The sequence below is a fragment of the Suncus etruscus genome, chromosome 10 (genome assembly GCF_024139225.1).
Source record: "Suncus etruscus isolate mSunEtr1 chromosome 10, mSunEtr1.pri.cur, whole genome shotgun sequence".
Classification (NCBI taxonomy): domain Eukaryota; kingdom Metazoa; phylum Chordata; class Mammalia; order Eulipotyphla; family Soricidae; genus Suncus; species Suncus etruscus.
This window is the reverse complement of record NC_064857.1, coordinates 48,812,094-48,839,158: the sequence shown is the minus strand read 5'-3', so window position 1 is coordinate 48,839,158 and position 27,065 is coordinate 48,812,094. Positions and strand designations below refer to the sequence as shown.

Here is a 27,065-nt window from a genome sequence, read left to right as displayed (position 1 = left end):
CCGATTCAAAAGCAAACGGCCGGCCGGCGAGCAGCCAGCCTTCCCCCGCCCAGGGGCCGGGCGGGGTGTGTGGTGCTAGTGGTGGCGGTGGGGGCCGCGCACTCTCCGGTACCCACAGGGGGAGCCAAGGAGGCCACTCGGAGCCAGCACCGCCAGAGGGCCCCTGGGGGTCACGAGAGGCCAAGCGGGAGGACCTGCCATAGCACTGTGAAATGGTGGAAGGCTCATCTTGGAGGACTTCCTGGAGGCTGAGGCGTGTGTGTGCGTGTGTGTTTGGTTTTTGGGTCACACCCAGCAGTGCTTAGGGGTTCCTCCTGGCTCTACACTCAGAAATCACTCCTGGCAGGTTCAGGGGACCATATGGGATGCCAGGATTTGAACCACCGTCCTTCTGCAATGCAAGGCAAACGTCCTACCTCCATCTGTGTGTGTGTGTGTGTGTGTGTGTGTGTGTGTGTGTGTGTGTATTGTGCAGCTTCTGCAGAAGGGGTCAGGGCAAGGGAGTGTGGGGCCAGTCCTTTCTCCTACCACTGACTGGGACCCCTGAGCCCCCCAGCTGTCCCCACTCAGACATATTTGTGAGCCCCCCCCCATGGGAGGGGGCTGTGGGCATGGCCCCAAGTCTAGGGTCAGGTGGCACTGGGAGACCCTGGACTCGAGGCTTCACCCCACAGGCCCAGGGTGCCTAATGGATTCCAGGCCAGTCTATGTAACAGGAGCAGGGCATACCCCCAGTTCTCACTGATGTGGGGGTGTCTGCACTGAACCCCCAGCAGGACCCAACTTTTTTTTTTTTTTTTTTTTTTGGTTTTGGGTCACACTCGGCAGTGCTTAGGTTTTACTCCTGGCTCTAGGCTCAGAAATCACTCCTGGCGGGCTCAGGGTATCATAAGGGTTGCCGGAATTCAAACCACTGTCCTTCTGCATGCAAGGCAAAAACGCCCTACTTCCATGCTATCTCTCCGATCCCTGGACCCAACTCTTAAGGAGCAAGAAACTCTCCCCCAGGGGCCAGAGAGATAGCCCAGCAGTAGGGTTTTTGCCTTGCATGAGCCTGCCAGGAGTAACCTGAGTGCTCCCAGGTGTGGACCCACCCAAAAATAACTCCCCCAGTTGAGGGAGCAAAAGTCCACCCAGGGGGGCCCGGAGAGACAGCACAGCGGCGTTTGCCTTGCAAGCAGCCGATCTAAGACCAAAGGTGATTGGTTCGAATCCCGGTGTCCCATATGGTCCCCCGTGCCTGCCAGGAGCTATTTCTGAGCAGACAGCCAGGAGTAACCCCTGAACATTGCCGGGTGTGCCCCCCCCCACAAAAAAAAGTCCACCCAGGGCAGGGGAGGGTCTCCTAGCCAGACCCGAGGCCAGAAGGGTGCCCAGGACTGAGCCGGCCACACTGACCACTGCCCCCAGTGCCCAGAGATGGGTGGGGTGCAGAGAGGCTGTTGGGCCCAGGGGCCGGAGCTTCTCTTGCTCTCTCCCTAGGCAGTGGGGCCAGTGGATCAGTGAGGGGATCCAGGCCAGACAGGGGTGCACTGGGCTGAGCTGCTTGGGGTGGCCGGGTCAGGGATGGCTTGAGACTCCCAAACAAGCCAAACCACTCCACGTCCTGCAGCTGTGGGCTAGGGTCTCTTCTGAAGGTCACCTGAACACCCTCACGCCCTTGTGTCTGTGACCTCCCAGGGGATGGGGTCTCCCCAGTGAGGGGGCTGGGGACGGGATGTGCCCTCCTCCAACTCGGACACCCTAGGATCCAGCTCTCTCCCTCCCTCCCTTCCTCACAGGGTCACCCTGCCATAGACACCCCCCGGGCGCCTCCTCAAGGGGCTGATGTCAGCTCCAACCCCCACTCCCAAGGGATGCGAGGGTCAGTAAAAATAGGCAGCCAGGGGTCGGCCGCCGTTTCTAAGTCAAGCCTCTCAGATGAAGTATTTTCCCAGGCCGTGCTGGGAACGTCCTGTTGGCGGGCGGGCAGGCTGCTGTGTGTTGACCCTTGGCCCCAACTCCAGGGTCACCCGGACTCGACCCGACCCTGGCCCTCTCCCTGGCATCTGTGCCTCAGGCCTGCAGGCGACCCTGAGAGTAGGTCTGCTTCAGGGTGTGGACCGGCAGTGGGCGGGGTGGGGGTCATAGGTGTGTGTGGACGTGGGTGTGTGGGGGGGTGCGGATCGTAGGGTGTGTGGCTATGGGGGCGTGGAGTTGTGGGCATGTGAAGTGTACAGTGTGGGGGTACTGGAGCGAGGCTGTATTGGGGTGTGTGTGAAGTGTGGGAGTAAATGGGATGGTACTTTGTTTCTTTCTTTTTCTTTTTTAGTTTTTGGGCCACACCCGGTGATGCTCGGGTTCCTCCTGGCTCTGCGCTCAGAAATCACTCCTGACAGGTTCCAGAGACCAGATGGGATGCCAGGAAGTAAACACGGGTTCAAGGCAAACAACCTACCGCTGTGCTATCTCTCTGGCCCCTGGTGGTGTGGTATCTAACTCATGCCACAGGTAAATCAGTAAGTATCTGTAGCTATCTCACACACTCTACCTATCTATTCAGACCATCCTCTATCTAACTCAAATAATCCAGCCATCCATACTTGTCTTTCTATATGTAATGCACTCAACCTGCTTAACCCCATCCAAGGCTGCACCCCACCCAGCCAGAGGACAAGGAGAGCCAGGGCTGCACTGACGGTGGTTGAGGCTCAGGTGCTCAGGATAACTGGCACAGGGCAAGGGTGGGTGAGGGCCCTCACCCTTCCCCCTGGGAAGACTCCTCTGGGAGGTCTCAGGGGCAGGAGGGTCCAATGATCTGCAGGGGGCAGAGCTGGGCAGAGTTGTGGGTGCCTTTCCCTGGCCCGCCACCTTCCAGCTGCCCACTTCTGGTTTCTGTAAGCCAGGTCACCAGCGACACTGGCAGCTCATTAAAATGCCTCACATGAAGCCCAACTACTAACATGTTTATAATCATGGTGCTTAAATATATTATTAAAAAAATTAAAAAATGGGGCACAGAGAGATAGCAAGCAGTTTGCCTTGCATGCAGCCGATTCAGGATGGACAGTGGTTTGAATCCTGGCATCATAAGGTCCCTGTGCCTGCCAGGAGCCATTTTTGAGCACAGAACCAGGGGTAACCTCTGAGTGCTGCCCGATGTGACCCAAAACCAAAATGTTGATTCTTGGCATCCCATATAGTCCCCCAAGTCTGCCAGGAGTGATTTCTAAGTGCAGAGTCAGAAGGAACCCCTGAGTGTGGCCCAAAAACCAAAATAAAATAAGATGGTGCTCGCTTTGGCAGCACATATACTAAAATTTGAACAATACAGAGAAGATTAGCATGGCTCCTGCGCAAGGATGACACGCAAATTTGTGAAGCGTTTCATATTTAAAAAATAAAAAATAAAATAAAATAAGAAACCTCACAGGCAAGCGGCTGGGTGCCTGAGCGTCTTTGCAGCACAGAGCGAGTGAGAGACAGAGACAGAGAAAAAGAGAGAGCAAGCAGCCACAGCAGATCCTGGCTTGGACCTGCTGCCTGCCCACACTGGGCTTCCGGGCTGGGTGGATGCCGTCAGGGCAAGAGGGAGCAGCCGGTCAGTGGGGCCGGGGACAGGGCAGTCCCAGATGGGGCAGCAGCACCTACCTGGCAGCGGCGAAAGATGTCGGAGGGGGCCACACACACGTGGAAGTGCTGGAGCACGGCGGCCGCCTGCTGCCGGGCCTTAAGGGAACTGTCCACCGACAGGCAGCGCCCAGGGCCCACCTGGGACCGCAGCTGCAGACATGGGCCCTGAGTGTCCCCACGCCAGGGCAGGGTCTACGAGGTTCCCCCACCCAGCCACAGGACTCCTTTGTGTCCCCTCACCCAGCTAGGGACGTCGAGTGTCCCGGTGCTCCCAGCCCTCATTGAGTCTCCCAGGGCCTAGCTGGAGTAGAGAGACAGCCACAAGCACCTCACCTGGTGATATGGCAGCCCCGAGGTCAGGATGATTCTTCCATCTTGGCGGGCCACCTGTGACAAGAGCCACGCTGAGTCACTCGGACCCTCGGTCACAGGAATGGCCAGCCTAGGCACTCACTCCTCATTGCAGCCAAAGTCTCCACCCCAGAGTGACCCCAAGAGCCCACAGCAGCAGCAGGTGGTGGTACTGGGACCTCACAAACCCAGACACTTCACAGGGCACACAGGGGACAGAACATGCTTGGTACATGGAGGGGATAGCATCTGAGTGAGATGCCATGCACAGCCAGGCGACGAGTGCCTAAGGGACATGCTCGGGAGGAGCTGATAGAGGGATGGAGCTAGCAGCACCCACCCATCTCCACAGACTACCAGACTCTGCATTCTTTTTTTTTTTTTTTTTTGGTTTTTTGGGCCACACCCGGTGACGCTCAGAGGTTACTCCTGGCTATGCGCTCAGAAGTCGCTCCTGGCTTGGGGGACCATATGGGACACCGGGGGATCGAACCGCGGTCCGTCCAAGGCTAGCGCAGGTAAGGCAGGCACCTTACCTCCAGCGCCACCGCCCGGCCCCAAGACTCTGCATTCTGACCCTGTCCACGGAGCCACATGTGGGGTAGAGTAACCTACTGCTGTGTGAATACACAGGCACGTGAGTACATGTGTGTGTGCGCGAGCTGGCATGTGTGTCCATACGCACAGGAGTCTGCACGTGTAAAAATGTGTGAATGAGTCTGCATGCGTAAAAGTGTGTGAATTAGGAGCCTGAGCAATGGCACAGCAGTAGGGCGTTTGCCTTGCATGCGGCTGACCCACGATGGACCTGGGTTCAATCCCCGGTGTCCCATATGGTCCCCAAGCCAGGAGCAATTTCTGAGTGCAGAGCCAGGAATAATCCCTGAGCATCACTGGAAGTGGCCCCAAACCCAAAATCTCCTCCCCCCCAAAATGTATGAACTCGGGCCGGAGAGAAAGCATGGAGGTAAGGCATTTGCCTTTCATGCAGAAGGTCAGTGGTCTGAATCCTGGCATCCCATATGGTCCCCTGAGCCTGCCAGGAGCGATTTCTGAGCGTGGAGCCAGGAGTAACCCCTAGGCACTGAGGTGTGACCCCCCCCCCCAAAAAAAAAGTGTATGAATTCGTATATGTGTGTATGTGAGTGCAAATGGGTAAGTTCACGTGTGCAGATGACTGACCATTCACACGGGCACACGCACAAGAATGAGAATGGAGCCATATGTACACATATGTATTATGAATGAATGAGCACGTGTTGTGTGAAGCATGTGGATAGACATGTGGGAGTGTGACAGTGAGTGCAGGTGAGCACATGCATGTAAACATAAAGGTGAGTGAGCGTGCCCGTGTGTGTGTGTGTGTGTGTGTGTGTGTGTGTGTGTGATGGTGAGTGCAAATGTGCAAATGAGCCTAGGTGTGCAAGATCTTGGGAGTTGGTGTGCATGCAGGGAAACGCACCGCACGCACGCCTGGCAGCATGGGTGACACCCACCCCAGTCCCAGAGGACCCTTAGAGCTGTCAGTAGCAGCCCCAAGCCCAGAAACTCAAACCCTGGCGAGGAATGTTAAAGAAAGCAGGAGGTGGAGGCACAGCACAGGGTGGGGCCCTTCAAACTGGGTTTCATCCCCACACCCCAAATGTACCCCAGAGCCACCCCCTCAAGCTCCAGGGGCAAGTATGACCAGTGGGGCCCATTGACGGGATGGAACTCCACTGGGCCCTCGAAGAAAAGTCCTTCATGCAGATCTTCAGGCCCACAATTGGGGCGTGTGGCGGAGACCAGCAGAGAAGGGAGTTAAATTCCGTGGGCCAGAGGGAGGCCAGTGGGGCTGGAGAGGTGGAGGGGGACCAGCAGGAAGGGAAGGGGTGGTCTGGGGCTGCGGGGGCCAGGTAACGAAGGAGAAAGTTGTGTGGAGCCACAGGGGTCAGCAGCAGAACTCTTGGGCTTTCCAGCTGGGGGAAGCACAGCATTGGGGGGTGGGAGAGCAGTGCCTGATGACAGCCCTGCCTGCAGCCCCACAGGACAGGGAGATGGGGTGGGGAATCAAGGCGGCACTGAGGGCTCAGGGCCGCCTCTCGCCTCAGTCCTTCCCCGCCTTCGGAGTCCTGGCCTGCACGACGCTCACCTCAGCTGCCCGTCGGTGGTCATCGTTGGCACCTAGCACCAACACATCGGCACCCAGACAGCGGAGGCGGCGTGCCAGGCCCCCCAGCATGTTGTCACACACCACGCGGAAGGTTCGCACTGGCACCTCAGGGCCCGGGGGCACCGGCTCCTGCTCGGCCAGCGGCATCTGCAACGTAGCCAGACTCAGGAACCCTGTGCCTTCCTGGTCACCTCCCACCTCCCCTCCACTCACTTCTCCCCCCTTACCTCCGCCTAGTCCACCTCACCTCCTGCCTCCCCTCCACCAGCCTAGTGAGCCACTCAGAGGCGCCATCCCCCCAAGAACCCATCAACTCCTCTTTGCAGCCGAGCACCAGCAGCCGCCTCTCCCAGCAGGTCGGCCCTCTCGCCTCACCCTGCAGGCAACTACCCCAGATCCACGTGCTCTCACCTCTGGGTGCAGGCCTGTGTCCTGCCGAGGTGGACGGCTCTTGGCCTTAGAAGGACTGAGATGTGCGCTCAAGTCCTTGGAGAGGTGGAAGCGGGCAGGCTCCCGGCGCAGCTCCCAGTACACCTCCAGGAGGCTGTAGGCATCAGCAGCTGTGGGGCAGGGAGGGCAAGGTTGAGGTGCAGGTCTGGGAGGTGTGAGATAGAGGGCCAAGGGGACCTACCTGCATAGACCTGCTGCCTCGGGCTCAGTGGCCGCCGGTCCCAGTTGGAAATCTGCAGGGCCTTGTCCAAAGGCCTCCCAAGCACCTTCTGAACCAGTTGGCTGAGCCCCCGAGAAGAGCCCGTATCAGGGCTGTCTGCCATGCGTATCTGCCGAGACAAAGACAGGGGTGAGGGTCAGTGTGGTGGGGCTCCAGGGCAGCGCCCTCCACGCAGCGCAGGACTGTCCCGGCCTCCCGTTCTGACCTGCTGGTGTACCACCTCCAGGTCCACACCGGCCTTCAGCAGCTTGTGAACGTGGGCTAGGCCAGGATGGAGGCTGCTCAGGCTCCGAAGGTCTCCTGGCAGTGCATAGCCTGAGGGCAGGGTTATCATCGTGACCGGGCACCCTCAAGGAGGCCCTGCTTCTAAGGGCACACCCACGGGCAGGGCTGGCCAGGCCTGGCTCACCCAGCTTGGTGATGGACGGGTCTGAGAGCAGCCGGGATACCAGCTGGCAGAAGGCCCGGCCCCCCGGCCCCCCCGGCGGCTGTGAGAGCTGAAGCAGGTCGAGCAGGAAGACGCGGCCCTCCAGGGCCACCTGCATGAGCGACGGCAGGGGCCGGACCCCCACTCCGAAGGAGGGTCTCCACTCCAGGTCCATGCCGACCACCTGGCCAGGCTGAGATGGGACTGGTATGAGTGGGGCCTGACAGGACACCCTCCAACCCTAGAGTAGCTCTGCTGGGGGGCCCCCAGTGGGGCAGGGCTGCCCCCAGCTGCACAGATGGGCCTGATACCAGCCAGCATGTGGGTATCCACAGCAGCTGTGCCTAGCGCTCAGGAGTTGGGGGCTGCGGGTCTGTTATAGCTAGAACCATCCCCGGTTGTCAGGAGCCATCTCAGGAGGGGCCGTGGGCATGAGGCAGAGGCAGGAACCCACCTGCAGGAGTTCAGCCTCGTGTTGGGCCAGGTCCTCTGCGGAGGCCAATAAGTGGATGGCATCTCTGGGGATGGGCAGCTGGTAGTGGTCATTGTGCTGGTCCTCCAAAGCTGCATCCACCATCCTGGATGGGTGGAGACAAGCAGAACTGCCGGCTCCATGGTGCCCCTGACACAAACTGGGGCCACCTGCCAGCAGCCTCCACCAGCCCCGGATCCCCCTGTCCACCTAGCCACATGGTGCCCATCGGCATTCTGAATGATCCAATGAGAGCCTCTGGTGCTGGAGGGGACCCCCCCCACGGGGATCCCCCCCTTGCACCCAGCCCAGCACGCGAACTCACCTCTCCTCCATCTGGAGCTGACCCAGCTCTGCGGCTGCCGCAGCCGGGAGCCATGAGATGGGCAGTGAGAGGTCCAAGGCACAGCGGGCGATGGTGGCCGCATCATTGTGTACGACCAGCTGTCGGAGCAGCTGCCTCTGCAGCCACTCGTTCTGGCCTACCAGGTCCTGGGGGCAGGACAGAGGCTGTGGGCTGGATCTTCCAGGTACGTGTGGGGCCCTCCTGGAGCAGCCCAGCACCCTGGCACCCACCACAGGTTTGCCCACAGCCTCACCCCACCCTATGACACCCCCCCCATGAATTGGGTGGCTGCTGGTTCCTGACCCATGGCTGACCATAGAGCTGGGAGCTGAGCATGGGACAGGGCAGACAGGGACTGGGAGGCCCCCTTCAGTGTTCCGCAGATGGGGTTCAGCTGGGGGACGGGAGCATCTTGCTGAGGGACCTAAGCTCCAGGATCTCTCTTGGCGGGAAGACGCCCATGGCCCCTGGCCTGACTCCGCCCTGGCCTGCTGGCTGGCGGGGCCCACCTTCCCCAATGGCCACCACCCCAGCCGCCGCAGTTCCCACGTGGACAATAAGTGGAAGCCCCGAATTCCTCAGGATGTCCGCTGGCCTTCCTGCCCACTTGGCCTTGGCACCCAGGGGAACGGGTCTTCCGGGCCTTGCCCAGCAGGGGGCGGGGGTCTTTGCGTTCTTCTCTGGTGACTCACACCCCACCCAACCCTTCCCTAGGGGTAGCTCAGTGCCAGCCCCCGAGGGTGTACCCTTCTTTCTGCCCCTCACGCTCACAGTGACCCCAGGCCTGGGCAGTAGACCCTTTTGTGCCCTGCATCACTCTAAGAGACATGCCAGTTCTAGGGAAGGGACCCCGAGGGTAGGCTTAGGGCAGATGGGAACCAGGTGTTGGTTGCACAGTGCCCACGTAGGGACACGGGAACAGCCTGAAGATGCATCTCCAGGTCTCTGCTGCTGGCATTTCTGAAAGCACAGCTGAGGCCAAGTCCAGCTCCGGGTAGAGCCAGGGCACAAGCAGTGGCAGTTCAGGGGCTCCAGGGTGAACAAGAGCCAGCAGGAGCCTCTAAGGGCAGTATTAGAAGAGCCAACAGGAAGCGCCACCCAGCACCATAGAAATCAGCAGGAGACCCCGCCCTATCAGCACAGGGGAGGGGTCAGGCTGGCCCCCGCCCAGATCAGCACCAGGGGAGGAGCCAGCAGGAGGCCCCGCCCAGATTAACACCAGGGCAGGGGTTAGCTTGAGGCCCCACCCAGACCAGAACCAGGGGAGGAGCAGCAGGAGGCCCCGCCCTGACCTGGCTCAGAAAGCCTGGGTGCTGGGGCCCAGGGACTCACCTGCACAAAGTCAGCCCAGTCCTCCTGAGAGAGACTTCCCTGCAGAAGTGAGGGGACAGTGGCCCTTTCCAGCAGGGACTGGAACACCCTCCCTCCCCTGAGCCCCTGGGGTACAGAGGGGATCACACACCTCCACAAACCGCTTGTAGCAAAGGTAGCGCAGAGCTGCCAGGCACCGCTGCGTGTTGGCCTGAGGACATAGAGCTGGAAGAAAGGCTCAGTGCAGGAGAGCACAGGGCCTGTTCCCACCCAGGCCTCCGCTCCCTCTACCTCCCTTCTGGGGAATCTGTCTGCAGAGTCCCCGGGTTGTCTCGCCTTCCACCTCCCGCTCCAGTGAGGGGGCGAGGGTCAGGAGAGCCAAGTGCCGGGGTGACAGGACAGGGAGGGAAGTACTGGGCTTGATGCTGGAACCACAAGGGTGGTCATAAGTGACCTCTCCTAAGCTTGGATAGGTGTGGCCCCTCTGAGAAGTTAGTCCAGTAAAAGCAGAGTCCACAGAAAGAAAAATCCACACATGGATGACAGAGAATTAAAAAGGTTCGCTTAGGAACAGGAACTTGGACCAACGGAAATGGCCTTGTGGGAGCCAGAGAGAACCTTGCAGAGCATGTGGCAGGGATCTTGCAGCTCAGCCGGTGACAGCAGCCCAGGGAGCGGGGGCAGAACACAGGACAGTCACCTCCCAGATGCTCACAAGGGGGTAAACGAGCAGGACTAGTCTCACTCCTCAGGAGATATAGGGGCACGGAGAGAGGGTGGCCTCTGGGGATGAGACCAGGGACACCATGTGGTTGTGACAAGGGGAGAGGGAAGAAGGCAGTTGTGGGCCAGTGGGACAGAGTTGCCTCCCAAGGCGGGGAAACGAGCCAGCACAGCTCAGCGTCGCTGCAGGCTACATGCCTGCTGTTCGAGAATGGTTTCCTGACAGGGCTTTACCCACAGGCAATGCACACGACTTGGGATGGAGGAAACAGGAAGGACTGAGTGGACAGGGAGCGGTGCCTCATGCACACACACGTGCACACATTCACAATCACACACACAGGCCATCACATGAACACACCACACGTGTGCACATATGGACCGATTCACACCCACCCACACATGTGCATGGACACAATCACGTGCACCTTCACACACAATCACACAAATGTGCGAGCAGTCACCTACATCCACACGCATGTACACATTCACAACTGCACATGCTCTCACACAAGTACACACATCACACACACGGGCGTGAGTGTGCAAATAAGTCGTGCACAGGCATGACCCACAAGCACAAATGCACATATCAGTGTGTGCGTAATTCACATGCGTGCGTACCTCCATACACATTCACATCCATGTACTCAGAGGCACACACAAGTCCCACAGATGTGAACACCCCACACACACGAGTGCTTGCTGGAATCTCACTCAGCCATACTGCATGGAGATCCTGCCATCGAGAGCACACGGGGAGCCGACAGGCCTACAGGCTGACGAACACTCACGCTCACTCACATGGGACAGTGACCTAGATACTTTCAGAGCATAGGACTCTCCAGACTGAGAGGAGGGCAGGGACTCTATGAGGCCCCTGGTTGAGTGGGGCAAGCGGACATGACTATCCTGTTTGTGTCATTATCGTGAGGATGATGATGGCAGCCCAAAGCCCATGCTCTGGTAACAACAAAGACCATGGAATTACTGTCAGCCAGAGCTGCAAGAACTCTCCAGACTGAGGAGAGCACTGGAAACAGTGTCTGTGAACTCATCGGGGACTCGGGACCTTGGTGAAAAGGACCAGGGGGTCAAGAGTGGCTGGAGCGATAGCATAGCAGATAGGGCGCTTGCCTTGTACATAGCAGACCTGGATTTGATCCCACATCTGGTCCCCAGAACACCATTGGGAGTAATTTCTTTCTTTTCTTTCTTTTTTGTTTTGGAGCCATACCCAACAGTGCTCAGGGGTTACTCCTGACTCTGTGCTCAGAAATCGCTCCTGGCAGGCTCAGGAGACCCTTTGGGATGCCAGGGATCAAACCCAGGTCGGCCACATGCCAGGCCCAACCCAATGTGCTATAGCTTCAGCCCACCAAGAGTGATTTCTTTTTTTTTTTTTGGTTTTTTGGGCCACACCCGGCGGTGCTCAGGTGCTCCTGGCTGTCTGCTCAGAAATAGCTCCTGGCAGGCACGGGGGACCATATGGGACACCGGGATTCGAACCAACCACCTTTGGTCCTGGATCGGCTGCTTGCAAGGCAAACGCCACTGTGCTATCTCTGGGCCCTTTTTTTTTTTTTTTTAAATATGGAATGCTTCACAAATTTGCGTGTCATCCTTGCGCAGGGGCCATGCTAATCTCTGTATCATTCCAGTTTTAGTATATGTGCTGCCGAAGCAAGCACACAAGAGTGATTTCTAAGCGCAGAGACAGGAAGGACCCCTGAGCACAGCCAGGTGTGGCCAAAGACAAACAAAACAAGAGTGGCTGAGACATGCGAGGGACTGCACGTAGACATGTCCAGAAGACCCACAGCTGAATGGACCAAATCCTGCCCTACCCTCCTTAGCCTGAAGTAGGTGCCACAATCTTGAGTCAGCCAGGCAGAGGAAAAGACCTAGGTGACTGACCGCTCCCTCTCCTGAGGCCTAGCTAGGCTGTGGCCCTGGGCACTCTGCTTTCCTCCTGGGAAGGCCAGTCCAGCCGAGATGCTCTTTCGGTAACTTCAGGCTGGCAGATAGGTGGCACCCAGGACATGGGGACCCCTCAGACCCTCACTTCCATGCTCAGAAAGAGCATTTGCTGAGGCCGGAACGATAGCACAGTGGTAGAGCATTTGCTTTGCATGTGGCAGGCCTGTGACGGACCCAGGACGGACCCGGGTTCAATTCCCAGCATCCCATATGGTCCCCTGAGCCTGTTAGGAGTGGCTTCTGAGTGCAGAGCCAGGAGTAACCCCTGAATGCCACTTGGTGAGAAGGGAAGGGAAGAGAAGAGAAAGGAAGGGATGGTTAGGGGAGGGGAAGGAAAGGGAAGGGGAGGGAAGGAAAGAAAAAGGAGAGAGGGGAGAGGGCTGAGATCTGGATAGTAACAAATGCGGGGTGGGGCCAACCTGCAGGGACAGGGCGACTCACCTTGGTCCAGGCCATAACGCTTTTGCAGTCGCAGCACCTGTTTACTCAGCTCCCGGGGGTTCAGCCGCTCTAATTTCCGGCAGGCCACGTGTGGGTACTGTCTATGGAAGGAGCTCAAAATTAATTCGCGACCCATTTTCTCTTTTCTCTAAGTTATGCACAAGCACAGTTCCAGGGTCAGAGGACTGCAAGCCTTGCAGAAAAAGAAACTCGGGACCCTGCTAGGAGTCAGGACACGTGGTCCCAGGACATAGCATGCGTACAGACGCCCTCAGGTAACAGTGACATGAACTCAGTTTGTTCAGAAGTGCAGCCTTCACCCCAGCAGCCTGGAGCACTTGAGACACCCCTGCAATACTGGGTGATGTGAACGTTATTTACCTTTAATAGTGCAGCATGTGGCATTGCCCTGCCCCTGCCACAGCAAGGCATTGCTACTTCCTTGCACTGTGATACTGCACTGCTCAGCTGCTCCTGAGCTCTGTCCCCCTGTGAGCCTGCTTTGTGTTCCCTTATCCCCCATGTCCCTGTCTTGACCTTGGGTGTGACCTGCCCTCTGTACACCTTCCCTCATGGCCCCCTCCTGCCCCTGCTCCCATCTCCTCATCCTGACTCTGGGTGTCACCTGCTTTCTGCACTCCTGACCCCACACCATAACTAGAACAAATCCCTGCTGTTCTCTTCTTTCTGAGTCCCCTTGACAGGATTTCACTGTTTACCTTTAGTTCTCATAACCTTCTACAAGAGGGAATGAAATCTTCTATATTGGATTTTCTTTCCTTTCCTTTTCTTTTCTTTTTTTGGGAAGGTGTCACACTCAGCGGCACTGAGGGGTTCTCCTGGCTCTGTACTCAGAAATTGCTCCAGGCAGGCACGGGGGACCATATGAGATTCAAACCACCATCTGTCCTGGATTGGCTGCGTGCAAGGCAAACACCCTACCATTGTGCAATCTCTCCAGCCCCTATACTGTATTTTCATTTGACATTATGTTAAGAACAAGAGTTCTGTTCCAGAAGATTCTGTTGGCAAATTCAGATCTGCATTGGTCTCTCGAGAAGCTGAAGATGGAGCCACCCCAGAATCCTGTATGTAATACACATACACACAGATACCCTCGCCCAGAGCATGCAGACACACACACACCCTTCCCCAGTACACACACCCCCCTCCCCGTGAGCACAAACACAATGGTGCAGCGTCTGCATGACCCATGCTCTGTGAGATCTGGACACAGGTTCAGAGTGGTGTGAAAAGCCTCCTCAGAAAGGGACGACCTGGCCATGTACCCCAGGCCCCACCTCACCTTAGCAAGACGCTGATCCTAAAGCCTGGCTGGCACCAGGCGTCCATGAGGCCCAGCAGCCACTGCTGCAGCTCGGGGAAGTCAGCCACGTAGCGCTCCACCAGGCTCCGCTCACCTTGTAGCAGCAGGGGCACGCTCATCTGGGGGATGAGGCTCTTGTACTCGTCTGTAGGCCCCCTCCCCAGAGCACCAGGGAGGCCACCCTTCTCTGAGTAGGGACTCCCCAAGAAGAGGGAACTGGGGGAGAGCCACCATGGGGCAGGAGAGACTAGCACTGGTGGCCCAGGAGACCCCCGCCTCCCCGTCCCCAGGTACTGCCTGCTCGCCCCTCCAGCTAGAGGGGCCTGTCTGCAAGCCCTCCTCTCCCCGCCAGGACCCCATCCCGAGGGTCTGGGGACTGAGCTGGGGGGTTCTGTCAGCCCAGAACTCCCAAAAGCTGGAGGCTGGGCTGGGCCTGACGCAGACACACGGACACTCACCTTCTCCAAGTCCAGCTCTGGCTGCAGCTTCAGCTTCATGCCCAGAAGCATGGCCTGGCTGGCAGACGTAGGTCAGGGCACCGCAGGGCTGGGCCACATCCAGGACTGCCCAGCTCTGCACACAGCCTCCCCAATCAGGGACATTTCACCCCCGAACCAGGCAAAGTTAGTCTGCAGGCTGGTGGGGACTGACGGTCGGGTCTGGTTTAGGGCTGGTTGTGGGTGATGCTAGTAGGGTTCTGGCTCGAGGACTTGGGCTACCCCAACACCTGGAGAGCCGAACCAATCTGGGCTCGCAGGACTGACACCCACACATGGTGTAGGAAATTTCCATCTGTCTCTGCTTCACACCGAGAGCCTCCCACACCAGAAAAGTGCTGGGAGAGTGCTCAGCAGGACGGCCAGCAGCTCATAGGCCACGGCCACCTGGCCTAGCCAGGGCAGGTCAGGGGAGAGGGTGGGTCAGAGCAGGTGCCTGGTGTAGAAAAGGGTTGAGGGCTGGGTGAGTTGGGGGACAATCAGGTGCCTGTTTGGGGGCTCTTGGCTCCCTCCCCCAGAGCCACTCTGGAACTCTCTGGAACTCAGAGCCTCAGTGTCCCCAGCTGCCTGATTTTTCCATGTTCAGGCATACCCTGGGTGGTCCCATGGGCAGGCTGGGGCAGCAGAGGCAGCCCTTACTGTCCTGTCCAGCTCCAAATTGGCTGCTCAGTGGCACAGGCCTGCCGGCAGGTTCTGTGGGTGCTCAGAGCCTGGAGCAGGGCCTAGGTGTCTCTTTCGGAGGACACTCAGCCACCCTGGCAAGGGCAGTGCCCATCTATCTGTCCTGCCCCAGCACAGGAGGAAAGTCCTAACATAGGGGGTGGCCACTCCTGTCCCTCACACTGCAGAGTTCCTCACTCCAGTAACAGGCCTTTCCTGCTGGGGAGGGGACTGGAGGGTGCAGGCGCAAGTCAAGGTTTGTCTGTGTGTGTGTCAGGGGCACGTGGCAGTGGAGGCGGCTCCCTGCAGGACAGAGGACCTGTGAGTTGACACTGTGGTACCCAAGCACTTCTGCCTTCCTTGGGCAGGGCACAAGATTGAGTCCTTGTTCCTTGGTGCTGGGGTGGGTGGGGAGCACAGGCCAGGTCGGGGCTCCTGGCAGGCCGACCAACAGGGAGGCTGCAGGAACCTCTCTGTCAGGCAAACACAGAGGTGCAGGGTGGGGGTGGGGACATCAGGTGCAGGGTGGACCCTGCCTGACACAGCCTGTCCCTCCATTCTCACCTGCAAGACAGAATCTGGGCCCTTTATTATTACTTATTTTAAGCAAAGCTATCTTTTTACCTTGATAAGCTGTTCAAGAAAACGTAAATAAAATAACCAGCAGACAAAAGCCACATTCATGCGGCCCAGCGCGGGCCTGGGCTCGCCACACTAGGGCGCAGCGCGACCAGGGCGCCCGCTAATCCGAGCAGACAGGCTGAATGCGGCCCCCCGCGCACGGTGGGCACTGGGGCATGCAGGCTGCGGGACAATGGCCGGGCTGCACTGCAGGGGCTGCCGGACAAGAGCCGCCTTTGTGTGGGTCCTGCCTCAGCAGCCCAGACGCACTTTCAAAGGCCGGAACACTGGCCGCCTTCTGCTGGGCCCGGTGGGTGACACGCCATCACATTGTCCAGCACTGCTCAGCACCCGGCCTGCCGCAGGGCCCACACGATGCCGCAAGGAGTCTATGGACCACTGTCCTGCCCCCACCCCCAGGCCTGACCGTGGGAGGCACCGTGATTGGTGGAAGGATGAAGCTGCAGCGAGTGTCAGGGACCCTGGACCACCCCCCACAGGACCTCCAGCTCCTAGGGCCTCCATGTCCTCTCAGACTGCCCAAGAGTCAATGGCAATCACCAGGAGCCCCCAGCCGATATGTTCTGAGGGGCTTCCAGCTGGGACACCAAGGGCTCACATGGGCCAGCTGACCTGCACTGCTCAGGTCCATTGCAACCCCATAGATGCTTGAATGTGTCAACCTGACCCATGGGTCCTGGGGGGCACCGGTGTGAGGGTTAGGGTGTGGGCTCTATGGACGGGGTGGGGGCTGTGTGGACAGGCAGTTGTGAGGATAGAGGGCTATGTGGGTGTGGGGGACTGTTTGAACGAAGTGTTGTGTGGGCGGGCGGACTGTGAGGATGAAGATAGTGAGGACGGGTATACTGCAAGAATGGGGGTCTTGGGCCTGGAGAGATAGCACAGCGGCGTTTGCCTTGCAAGCAGCCGATCCAGGACCAAAGGTGGTTGGTTCGAATCCCGGTGTCCCACATGGTCCCCCTGCCTGCCAGGAGCTATTTCTGAGTAGACAGCCAGGAGTAACCCCTGAGCACCGCCGGGTGTGGGCCAAAAACCAGAAAAAAAAAAAAAAAAAGAATGGGGGTCTTTATGGAGGGGTGATGTGGACGGAGGATGTGTGGACAGGGAGTGTGAGGATAGGGTTCTGTGAGACAGGGTGGGGGGTCAGATGGACAGGGGTCTGTGTAGAGGTGGGGGCTATGTGGGTATGGGAGCACTATGTGGACGCCCCTGCTCTTCCACGTCCAGACCAGCCAGGGGAGGCTGGGCCATGCCCTGGCAGTTCCATGGAGGAGGCAGTTTTGGGGAGACTGAGTCCCCCGGCACCTGTCACCCTGGCTGCTCACCTCCCGGAACTTGCCCTGCTGCTGCAGTCGCTGGATGTGGCCCCGAAGCAGGTTATGCGCTGGGTCCTGCAGCTCAAAGATGCTGACCAGGGGCTCCACCAGAATCAGGGGGCTGTCAATGAGCAGGGAGACAGCCCGGGACTGCAGCTGTATCAACTCCGCCTCACCCTGCAAGAGATCGACCAGCCTGTGAGGGTGCAGAGAGCCGTGTGGGCAGAAGTGGTGAGGATGGGAGAAGCTGTGAGGACAGAGAGGCTGTAAGGATGGGGGTTCTGTGAAGAGGGGTTTTGGGCGGATAGGGGCATCTGTGAGGATGGGGGGGGTCTCTGAGGATAGGGGTTCTGCGAGGTTGGGGTGTTTATGAAGGCATGGGGTCTGTGTGGAAGGGGGCTGAAAGAAAGGGGGTCTGTGAGGACAGAAGACTGTGAGGGCGGAGGTTCCGTGAGGATGGGAGACAGTGATAACACAGGTCTGTGAAGATGGGGGCTGTGAGGTCGGGGTGAAGGACGGTGACATCAATCGTGCTGGGTGGCAGGAGGCTGCAGCTCATGACTGATGCGTCCGGGAGCTCAGCCCTTGGCCCTGCTCAGAGGCTGCAGGCACAGGGGCTGGGCCCGAGATCATCAGCCACTTCCACAGAGACAGCAGGAAAAGATTGTGACCAGCCCAGGGCTCACCTGGAAAGGCCCGGCTCCGGCCCATGGCGCCATCTGCAGCCAGCACTGGAGTTCCTGGGCGATCCAAGCTTCCGGGGAGCTGCTCCTGGTGCGCCACTTCCTGCTGCCCTCCAGCAGCTCCAGCAACAGCACCCGGGGGTGCTCCAGGGCTGCAAAGACCCGCCAGGCTTTTTCCTGCAGTCAGGGACACACAGCTGGTCTAGGACCCGCCTGCCCCTCCCTCATGCGGCCCCACGCTGTCCCTGTGTGAGGGCTGTGCTGCCCCACAGCCATGGAGCATGCTCCCCGATGGGGGGGCAGGCACCTCACACCTCAGGGGTCCCCTATAACATCCCCTCACTGGCCTTTCAGGGTATGCCCAACCATGCTTGAATGCCAGTGAGAAAGGGTAGAATAGAGGGCGCCTCTTCTCCGAGCTCCATACCCTAGAACTCTGCATTTGGCAGTGCTTCCACCTTCACACTCGTGCTGCAGGGTCCCAGGGGGACATCCCACAGCCCTATTGCAGGGCTCAGGGAGCCCCCAGGCCACGAAAGGTATGGGGGGGGCAGAAGATACAGAGCAAGAAGACACTTGCGGCAGACCTCAGGTTTATGTTGGTTTTTTTAGTTTTGTGTTTTAGCCACACGCAGCAGCACTCAGGGGTTAGTTTTGGCTCTGTGCTAAGAATTCGCTCCTGGCCGGCTCAGGGAACCATATGGGATGTTGAGGATCAAACCCGGGTCTGTTCTGGGTCAGGTGTGCGCAAGGCAAATGTCATACCGTTGTGCTATCGCTCCGGCCCCAATGTGTTATATATATTTTCGGTTTATTTTTGTTTTTGTCCACACTTGGCAGCACTCAGGGGTTATTCATGGCTCTGGCTCAGAGATCACTCCTGGGAGGCTCAGTGGACCATGGGATGCCAGGGATTAAAGACGAGTTGGCTGCGTGCAAGGCAAGTTCCCTCTCTGTGTGTTTTTGTTTTGGCCTGACACCAGTTTGATTTCAGGCGTCACACACATCCCTGAGCTCTACGAGGAGTGATCTTCAAGTTCAGAGCCAGGAATGAGCCCAGAGCACTACAGAAAGTGGCAAAACAACCCAACAAACAGTGCCCAGCCCCTTGTCTGCTGTGACATGGTTTGGGGTTATACAGCACACTAAAAGGGCTGACCTCTGATCTCCCACAACCAGAGGCTGAGTGAGCCCCACCGCCTTCTCCCTCTGAGCCTGTAGTATCTCTATTCTGGGGTCCACGGTGCTCTGGCCTGGCCCCTGGGATCTGCCTGTGGCTGTGCCCGAGGGCCCACTGGTGCTCGGTGCCAAGATCCAATTGGGTCGTCCACAAGCCAGGCTAGCACCTTCTCCTGTAGGACTCAGGAGGGCACCCGGGCTGCATGTGGCCTAGAGTTGGGGGACCTCACACACGCCGTTCCAATGCTTGGGGTACCCCAGCCGAGGGAAGTCCTCGTTTCTGCAGCTGTTTTTCGGCTTAGAGCCGGGGCGCCCCGAGCCATCCCCTGAACAGACCCTGCACTCACCTGCTGCTGGTCCCCAGAGATCCACAACATGCAGAGGCTGTGTAGGCACGGGCGGGAGGCCTGGCCTGGAGAGAGGCCAGGGCTGCCCAACCGGGGCCTGCAGAGCTGGCCCCAGCTCCACCACCCCCTGCCTGATATCGATGACCCTCGCCTCAGCCACCCTGCTTAGTCCACCCCGGCGCTGCCCAGCCTGCCCTCTCTGCCCTGCCTGTAGGTGAGCTTAGCTCAGACCTGTGCCAGCCATTGCTCAAGACCCCTCAGAGCCACCTGGTGGGGATAAAGTGGGCCCTGGACCTTGTCAGAGCCCCCAGCTGGTCCTGAGGGTCAGTCCTCAAAGCAGGCGTGGGAGGTCCTAAGGCCCCACATAGAGCACTGGCCTCCCCAAACTCGGACATGGACATGGCCCCCCACAAGCACCCCACAGGAGGTCAGGACTCACCCCTGCGGGGACACTCAGAAGCAAGGTCCCCAGCAGGCTCAGCTTCGCCATCAAGGTCCATCCTGGGTGCTGTAGAGAATGCAGAGGCAGTGGACGGAGGGGACTGGGCCCAGAGCTCACCACCCTAGGGCTTCCTGGGGTGCAACGCCACCTCCTCTCTGGGACAAATAGGTCCCCATTCCGCTCTTGAACTGGGGGCAGCCCTGTCCTCTCTGCCTTGGGGATGTCTTGCCTTTAGTCCCCTGCCTCAGTTTCTAGACACATCCACTCACATCCCACCCAATCTACTTGCCTCTGGCCCTGGCACAGCAATGGGGCCAGAGGGACATGAGAGCCTCCCAACGGGCTGTCAGGGGCCCCAAAAATGGTCTGACATGGCCATGCACATGTCCCTGAGTAAGTACAAGTCCCTGCTGTGTGCCTGTCACATGTTCCTGCCATGTCCACCTGTCCTGTCCGTGTGTGCATGTCCCTTCCGTGTCCACGTCTGTGCTGTCACATGTACCTGCAATGTCACATGTCCCTGTGTACAATTCCTTGCCATGTAATACGTCCCTGTGTTTGTATGTCACTGTCGTGTGCACATGTCCCTGCTATGTATGTATGCTTCTGCCACATTACATGTTCTTGCCCTGTGCAAGTCCCAGCATGTACAGGGGTCTGTCAGGAATGGAAGGGTCTCCATTACCCCCTTCTACTAATACCCTGGATCAGATCCCTCTTGCCTTCTTAATTTTTAGGGGATCTAAGGGCTTCCTCCAGGCTGTTCTCAGGAATCACTCCTGGTGGGTTCAGAGGACCCTATGGGGTGCCTGAGATTGAGTCCAGGTCAGCCTTGTGCAAGGCAAGCGACTTCCCCACTGTGCCCGCTTGGTTCCCCACCTGTCTTCTTGACCTGTGACTCATGACTTACTGCTTCTGAGTTCAAGAAGACAACCCAAATGCAGAGCACAAAGTGCCCATGTGCAGACAGGTGGCCGGGGATGGCAGCAGGAGTCGCAGCTCGTGGGTGGGTGGGTGCTCAGAGTTCAATGGGCACCATGCCCAGAAATGGAGTTTTCTGGGGTCCTAAAGCTCAGGGATCACTGGTTCTCACCCTATCACTGGGCCACCCTATTTTCATAGCTCTGATAGAATCCACCCGGGTAGTGAGACCCTCAAACTCTTCATTAGCACATGGGGTGATCCCTGACCTCACATTGGGCTTTGGCCCTTGATATTTGCTCCTGTAATGACCTGCTTGCCATGAACCACCTCTTTCTGGCTTCCCCCAGCCTGGCCCTGAGCTAGGATATGATGTGATGCTCCCTACCTTCCTTCCTGCACAATCCTCCCTCCTGCCTACCTCTCCCTCCCTCCCTTCCTCTTTTTTTGTTTATTTTTGGGCCAAACCTGACATGTTCAGGGGACCATATGGGAAGGAATCAAATCCAGATTGACCATGTGCAAGGCAAGAACCCTAATAGCTATGCTCTCCAGCCCTTCTTCCTTTCTTCCACACCTCTTCCTTCCTTCCTTCCTTCCTTCCTTCCTTCCTTCCTTCCTTCCTTCCTTCCTTCCTTCCTTCCTTCCTTCCTTTTTTCCTCTTTCTTCCCCCACCCTTTCCATCTCTCCTGTCCTTCCTTCCATTTCTGTTTTTTTTTTTTTTTTTTGGCCACACCGGTGGTGCTCAGGGGTTACTCCTGGCTGTCTGCTCAGAAATAGCTCCTGCACAGGGGACCATATGGGACACCGGGATTCGAACCAACCACCTTTGGTCCTGAATCGGCTGCTTGCACGGCAAACGCCGCTGTGCTATCCATTTCTGTTTTTTTTTTTCGGGGAGCACATCCAACTATTCTCAGGGAGCACTCTTGGCAGAGATAGGGGAACCATGTATGAAGCCAAGGATTGAACCATGTCACGAACAAGGCCAGAATCTTCACCCCTGCATGGTCTGTGGCCTCTGGAGTAGTCTCTGAGGTTCCCACATCACAGAGCTCCCCCAGCCCACGCTTAGATGCTGAGTCAATCTCTCTCCCTCCCAGAAGAACTGCTCAGCCCTGAGAGTATCACCAGAGTCCAAGAACTACAAGGTCAGAGGGTTCCTGGACCCTCCCTTGGGTGCCCTCAAAATCCACAGGCACGCGGGGTCTCCTCTGGGGCCCACAGAGGACCAGGGGCACCTGCCCTTCATGTCTGGTCTCCAGGCTCAGGGCCCTTGGTGGGAGCAGGGAAGTCCATGGCACCAATTGAACCAGGAGAAACAGGCTGACCCAGGAGAGACAAGTGGTCCCAGAATCGACAGAAGGGGCCAGAGAGATAGCACAGCGGTAGGCAGGGTGCAAGCAGCTGATCCAGGATGGGTGGTGGTTCGAATCCTGGCATCCCATATGGTTCCCCGTGCCATCCAGGAGTGATTTCTGAGCACAGAGCTGGAAGTAACTCCTGAAAGCTGCTAGGTGTGACCCAAAATAACAAAAACAACTAAAAAGAAGGGATAGATAGAGCCAGGAGGGACACACAGATGGATACAGGAGAGACAAGAGATGGATTCCAAGAGGGATAGATAGGTGAACTCCAGGAGGGACACACAGGTGGACTCCAGGAGGAACAGACAGGCAGATACCAAGAAGGACAGACAGGTGAAATCCAAGAGGGACATGTTTGTAGAATCCAGGAGAGACAGACAGGTGAACTCCAGGAGGGACAGACAAGCCCAGGAAAGACAGGCTCAAGAAATACATAGGGCAGACAAGTGGACTCCAGAAGGAACAGACCGACAAACTCCAAGAGGGAAACACAGACGGACTCTAGGAAGAATAGACAGGCTGGGGCTGGAGAGCATAGAGGTGGGGTGTTTGCCTTGCATGCAGAAGGACGATGGTTTGAATCCCAGCATCCCATATGGTCCCCTGTGCCTGCCAGGAGCGATTTCTGAGTGTAGAGCCAGGAGTGGCCCCTGAGCACTGCCGGGTATGACCCCAAAAAACAAAAAGAATAGACAGGCAGAATCCAGGAGAGACAGACAGGCGAACTCCAGGAGGGACAGACAAGCCCAGGACAGACAGGCCCAGGAAAGACAGATAGGACAGACAGGTGGACTCCAGAAGAAACATACAGATCGACTCCAAGAGGGACAGACTGACGGAATCCAGGAGGGACAGACAATCCAGGAAGGACAGTCTAGACTGCCCAGAGTGGTGCGACAGGCTGGGACCAAGTAGAACCCCGGACTCCAGCGCCCTCTGCTGGCCCCAGCAGCAAAGCGCGCCCGGGTAGTGAGCGGGGACGATGGTGGGCGGGGACCCGTGACGCCATCGTCAGCCCCATCCCCGAAGTTCCAGGCGATCAGGAGGCTCACCGCACTTAGCAACCGGCCGGGTCTCACACACCCACCTGCGGGCTTGCCCTGAAGCCCCGGCGGGCACCTACTAGCTCAGATACCTTTCTGAGGGCAGAGCAGCGACCCCTGAGCTGTGAGCGGGTCCAACGGGGGGTCTCCTGGCCATGCAGAGCACTGGGGCTTCGAAAATGCAGGGGTTGGGCCCACGGGGACAGCTGTGGGCAGCACGCACAGCCTCAGGAGCCCGCAGGGTCCTGCAGCTTCCAAGGTCCGGACACCAGACCCCAGGGCACCCCACTTCTAGATGGGCCCTGACTATACCTCTCTGCCAGTCTCATCCCATCCTGAACCAAAACTATCCCCCGTTTCAGCATAAGTAGCTCCCTTACCCTGTAAGGTCCCAGGACCTTACAACCTGCAGATCTTAAGCACACGTGGTGTAGCTAGTCTGTTACGACCTGTGGGGTACCCTCAGTGTCTTGGCCCTGTCTGGGTGGTATTTGGGGTGTCCTAGCTCTGTCTGGGTGGTGTTTGTTTGGGGGTGTCCTGGGCCCTGTCTGGTGTTTGGGGTCGTCCCACCCCCCTGTCTGAGTGGTGTTTGTGTTTGTGGGGTAACAACAGAGGCAGGGCAAAGACAGCCCTAGAGTATGGCCCTGTGGACAGAAATAGGAGGGCAACCCCCAAGTCTGATCCCAGGAGCCCGCCCTCTCCTCCTCCCTCGGCTCTGGCGCCATGCTGGGCTGGGGGGGGGGGGCAAGTGAAAAGAAGCCAGAAGCATCAGCCATGCATGCACTGGCCAGAGGAGGAACTTGCCAGAGGGGTGGGGGTCCCACAGATGCTCCCACATTCCAGAGCGGGTGGGACTGGTCTCCCCACAGAGCAGGTGGAGGTGGCGGCTGGGGCCCCACAAAAGGAGGCCCTCACTAACCCTTGCCCTATTTTCTGGAGAAAGCAGGGCTGAGCCCACAGCCCCTAAACACAACGGGATCACAGTTCCGCAAAGCCACTAGCAGAGTCAACAAAATCACACCTGAGTGACAGTTGGCATGTCTCTGAGGAGAGCTAGGACCCACATGCCATGAAGTGGACCACACAGACTGTTTAGAGGTGCCTCTAGAAAGAACATTAACCTCTTCTAGAATATTTATCGTCCATCTCGAGCCATCCCCATGGTCAGTCCACCACCCCTCCTGGCCCTCCTCCACCTGTTTCTGCATCAGAAGCTTAGACTCTAGTCTGTTTGGTGCCGGGACTCCCTTAGCTCTGCTGGGGTCCCTGCCTGTGGCCCAAGATAGATCCTTGCTGGGGACTCCAGTTCCCTATGTAAGTGCCACAGACCTGGGGAGGCCTTGCAAATGGGCCTACCAAGACTCAAGAGACATACAGTGGGTGCCTGAGAGCCTGCAGTGGGGAACAACCTTGGAAAGGGCACCTTATTCTCTAGTTTCACACCCAAATAGGTGAGTGGGGGGACCTGGTGTGGGGCTGGTGTCCCTCCTGGTCGCTCTGACCCAGAAGCTGCCCTCTTGAGAGCCTGTCATGGACCAGAGGCCTAGGAAACTACCACTTCCTGAGGCTGCTCTTCCCCGACATTCTTGCTGGTGTTTTTTGTTTGTTTATTTTGTTTTTTGGGGGTCACACCCAGCGTCGCTCCTGGCTCTGTGCTCAGAAATCACCTCTGGCAGGCTTGGGGGACCATATGGGATGCCGGAATTCGAACTGCTGTCTGTCCTGTGTTGGTTGTGTGCAAGGCAAACGCCTTACCACTGTGCTATCGCTCCGGCCCCTTTGCTGGTATTTTTTCATCTTGTCAGAGGCTGAGCCATAGCTGCTTTATTGTACTGGCTATACTGGTTGATCATCTCCTTAGAAGGTTTCCTGGAGGGGTCCTTCTTCCTTCCCCCACCTCGGGCCTTCTTTCAAGGCTGGGGCTCTGGGGCCAAAGCGTGGCTGAAGAGTGCCCACTGCCACAGCCACTGAAATTCAGGCTCTTCCTAGTGGATCTGCGGCCCCATCAGGCTGACACACAGCCTGATCCTTAGCAGGGCCCGCTCAGATGAGCCCAGATGGCCTAGAACAGATGCCTGATTCCTCGTCAGAGATTGGCAGATATGACACATTCTTTTGGGTGAAGCTGCTTCCACAGCAAGGAATACTGAGGGTGTCCCCCAGTTCCCTTGTGCAGGGTCCCGAGTCCTCCTGGGTCCCTGTGCTAGGGCCCTGGGGCCCCCTCCTGTTTCCTGGCTGAGCCACCCACAAACCCACAAGGTTGTTGCTAAACTTCCACACAAGGTTGTTGCTAAACTTCTATCGATGCCATGAACTTCCCTGCTTCCACCAAGGGCCCTGAACCTGGAGACCAGACATGAGGGGCAGGTGCCCCTGGTCCTCTGTGGGCCCCAGAGGGACACCCTTGTGCCTGTGGATTTTGGGGTGCAAGGGTTGAGGGCACTCAAGGAAGGGTCCATGAGCCTTCTGACCCTGTAGTTCTTGGACTCTGGTGATACTCTCAAGGCTGAGCAGCTCTTCTGGGAGGGAGAGAGATTGACTCAGCGTCTAAGCGTGGGCTGGGGGGGCTCTGTGATGTGGAACCTCAGAAACCACTCCAGAGGCCACAGAACATGCAGGGGTGAAGATTCTGGCTTTGCTTGTGGCAGAGCCTGGTTCAATCCCTGGGTGTTTGCAAAACAGAAAGTGAAAGTAGCCTGATGCCCCATTAACCCTGTAGGGACTGCAAGTCCCAGCCCCAGTCCCTGTCCCTGCCTGGGTGGGGTGCAAGCTGCAAATAGCCAGGCTTGCAGGTGTACTGTGCGGGGGGGTGGGGAGCCTTGGGGTGAGGCGCAGGGCAGAGGGTGCTGAGCCAAAGCGGGCACACCTGGGGTCAGAGTTCATGTCCATGCATGTAGCTAGCACCAAGAATCTCCTGTCTCAGTTTACCCCACGGGAACGACCTCTTGCAGCGGCGACATCCCCCCCAGAATCGCAGCTGCAGCCCAGCATCCCCTCAATCCCGGGCCCACAGGCCCATCAGCAGGGTGACGACGCAGGTCCCTGCAACCTGGAGCCCGCGAGCCCGGCCCGGGTCGCTCACCTGAGCTGCTGGCGAAGTCTTAGGAACCTTAGCCCGGCAGCGACAGCAGCGTTCCAGTGGGCACGGACGGCTTTCCTGGGCGCACCGGAGCCTGAGGAGCGCTGGGCTGCGAGCTGCAGGCGGGCCGGAAGTGCCGCGTGTGGACTTCCGGGACGTGGCTGCTCTAAGGGGCGTGTCCCATCGCCCAAGTGTGGGCTATGCAGGAAGTGGGCGTGGCCTGCCGCCTGGAGGCGGGGCGAGACGAGGAAGGATTCGGCCGGCTTCCCGGGCGAGGTCAGAGGTCAGGCCGCTGAGCTGCTGCTGAGCTGCACCAGGCCTCGCACGCGGCTGGGCTGTGCCCGGCAGGGGTCAGGATTATGGGGGCGACTTGGGTGGGGCAACCCCGCTCACACCAACTGCCTAGATCCCCGGCGCTCCAGGTCCCGGAAGATTCTCCCATATCCCCACCCAGGCCCCAAGACTCAGAATCTCCTGCCCACGCCCTCGCTTGGCCTGGTGCACATCGGGGACATAGGGGAGTCTCCTTTTTTTTTTTTTTTTTTTTTTGGTTTTTAGTTTTTGGGTCACACCCGGCAGCGCTCAAGGATTACCCCTGGCTCTGTGCTCAGAAATCGCTCGTGGCAGGCTCAAGGTGGGGGGACCCTGTGGGATGTCATATGGGATTCGAACCACCGTCCTTCTGCATACAAGGCAAATGCCCTACCTCCATGCTATCTCTCCAGCCCTCGACTTGCCCACCAGGTTGTTTGCTTGCAGTGGGCTGCGTGCGCCTGGGACAGAGTGGAGACCATGCCTGGGCCTTCTCCCCCATGCCTGTCTCGCTTAAAGGCTGAGCTAAGTTAAGGGCCATCCTGCGGTCACCACACCTGCCCTACCTTGCCTGTGACCCAGGGTTGTACTTTACTGGGAGGGGCTGTGGCACTCTAGAGTTTTGATTTGTTTTGTTTGCTTTTTGGCCACACCCGATGATGTGCTCACTGTTCAGTTTTACTCCTGGCTCTAAGATCATGAATCACTGCTGGCAAGCTCGAGGGACCAGATGGGATGCCAGGGATCAGACCTGAGTCAGCAGCA

At 58.2% G+C, this 27,065-nt stretch overlaps 1 protein-coding gene and 2 non-coding genes across 3 annotated transcripts in view; 1 reads left to right on the top strand and 2 right to left on the bottom strand.

The window, feature by feature from the left end:
- The window catches only part of EXD3 (exonuclease 3'-5' domain containing 3), a 30,693-nt gene extending 4,581 nt beyond the window's left edge, over positions 1-26,112 (bottom strand). The window contains 22 exon segments of the mRNA XM_049781623.1: positions 3,631-3,762; positions 3,946-3,999; positions 6,095-6,262; positions 6,527-6,675; positions 6,747-6,894; positions 6,991-7,100; positions 7,195-7,405; positions 7,667-7,790; positions 8,010-8,176; positions 9,363-9,401; positions 9,493-9,566; positions 12,486-12,586; positions 13,792-13,931; positions 14,271-14,342; positions 14,622-14,701; positions 15,168-15,272; positions 15,685-15,837; positions 16,666-17,104; positions 17,614-17,787; positions 19,137-19,201; positions 19,576-19,644; positions 25,992-26,112. Coding sequence (XP_049637580.1) covers positions 3,631-3,762; positions 3,946-3,999; positions 6,095-6,262; positions 6,527-6,675; positions 6,747-6,894; positions 6,991-7,100; positions 7,195-7,405; positions 7,667-7,790; positions 8,010-8,176; positions 9,363-9,401; positions 9,493-9,566; positions 12,486-12,586; positions 13,792-13,931; positions 14,271-14,342; positions 14,622-14,701; positions 15,168-15,272; positions 15,685-15,837; positions 16,666-17,104; positions 17,614-17,787; positions 19,137-19,201; positions 19,576-19,636 — 2,766 coding nt within the window. The 5' untranslated portion in view covers positions 19,637-19,644; positions 25,992-26,112.
- LOC126021516 (U6 spliceosomal RNA) lies at positions 3,270-3,376 on the top strand. The gene has a single exon (XR_007500027.1). It is a non-coding gene; the product is annotated as a U6 spliceosomal RNA (small nuclear RNA).
- Positions 11,652-11,755, bottom strand: LOC126021624 (U6 spliceosomal RNA). Its single transcript, XR_007500124.1, has one exon. It is a non-coding gene; the product is annotated as a U6 spliceosomal RNA (small nuclear RNA).
- Positions 26,113-27,065: the final 953 nt, after the last annotated feature.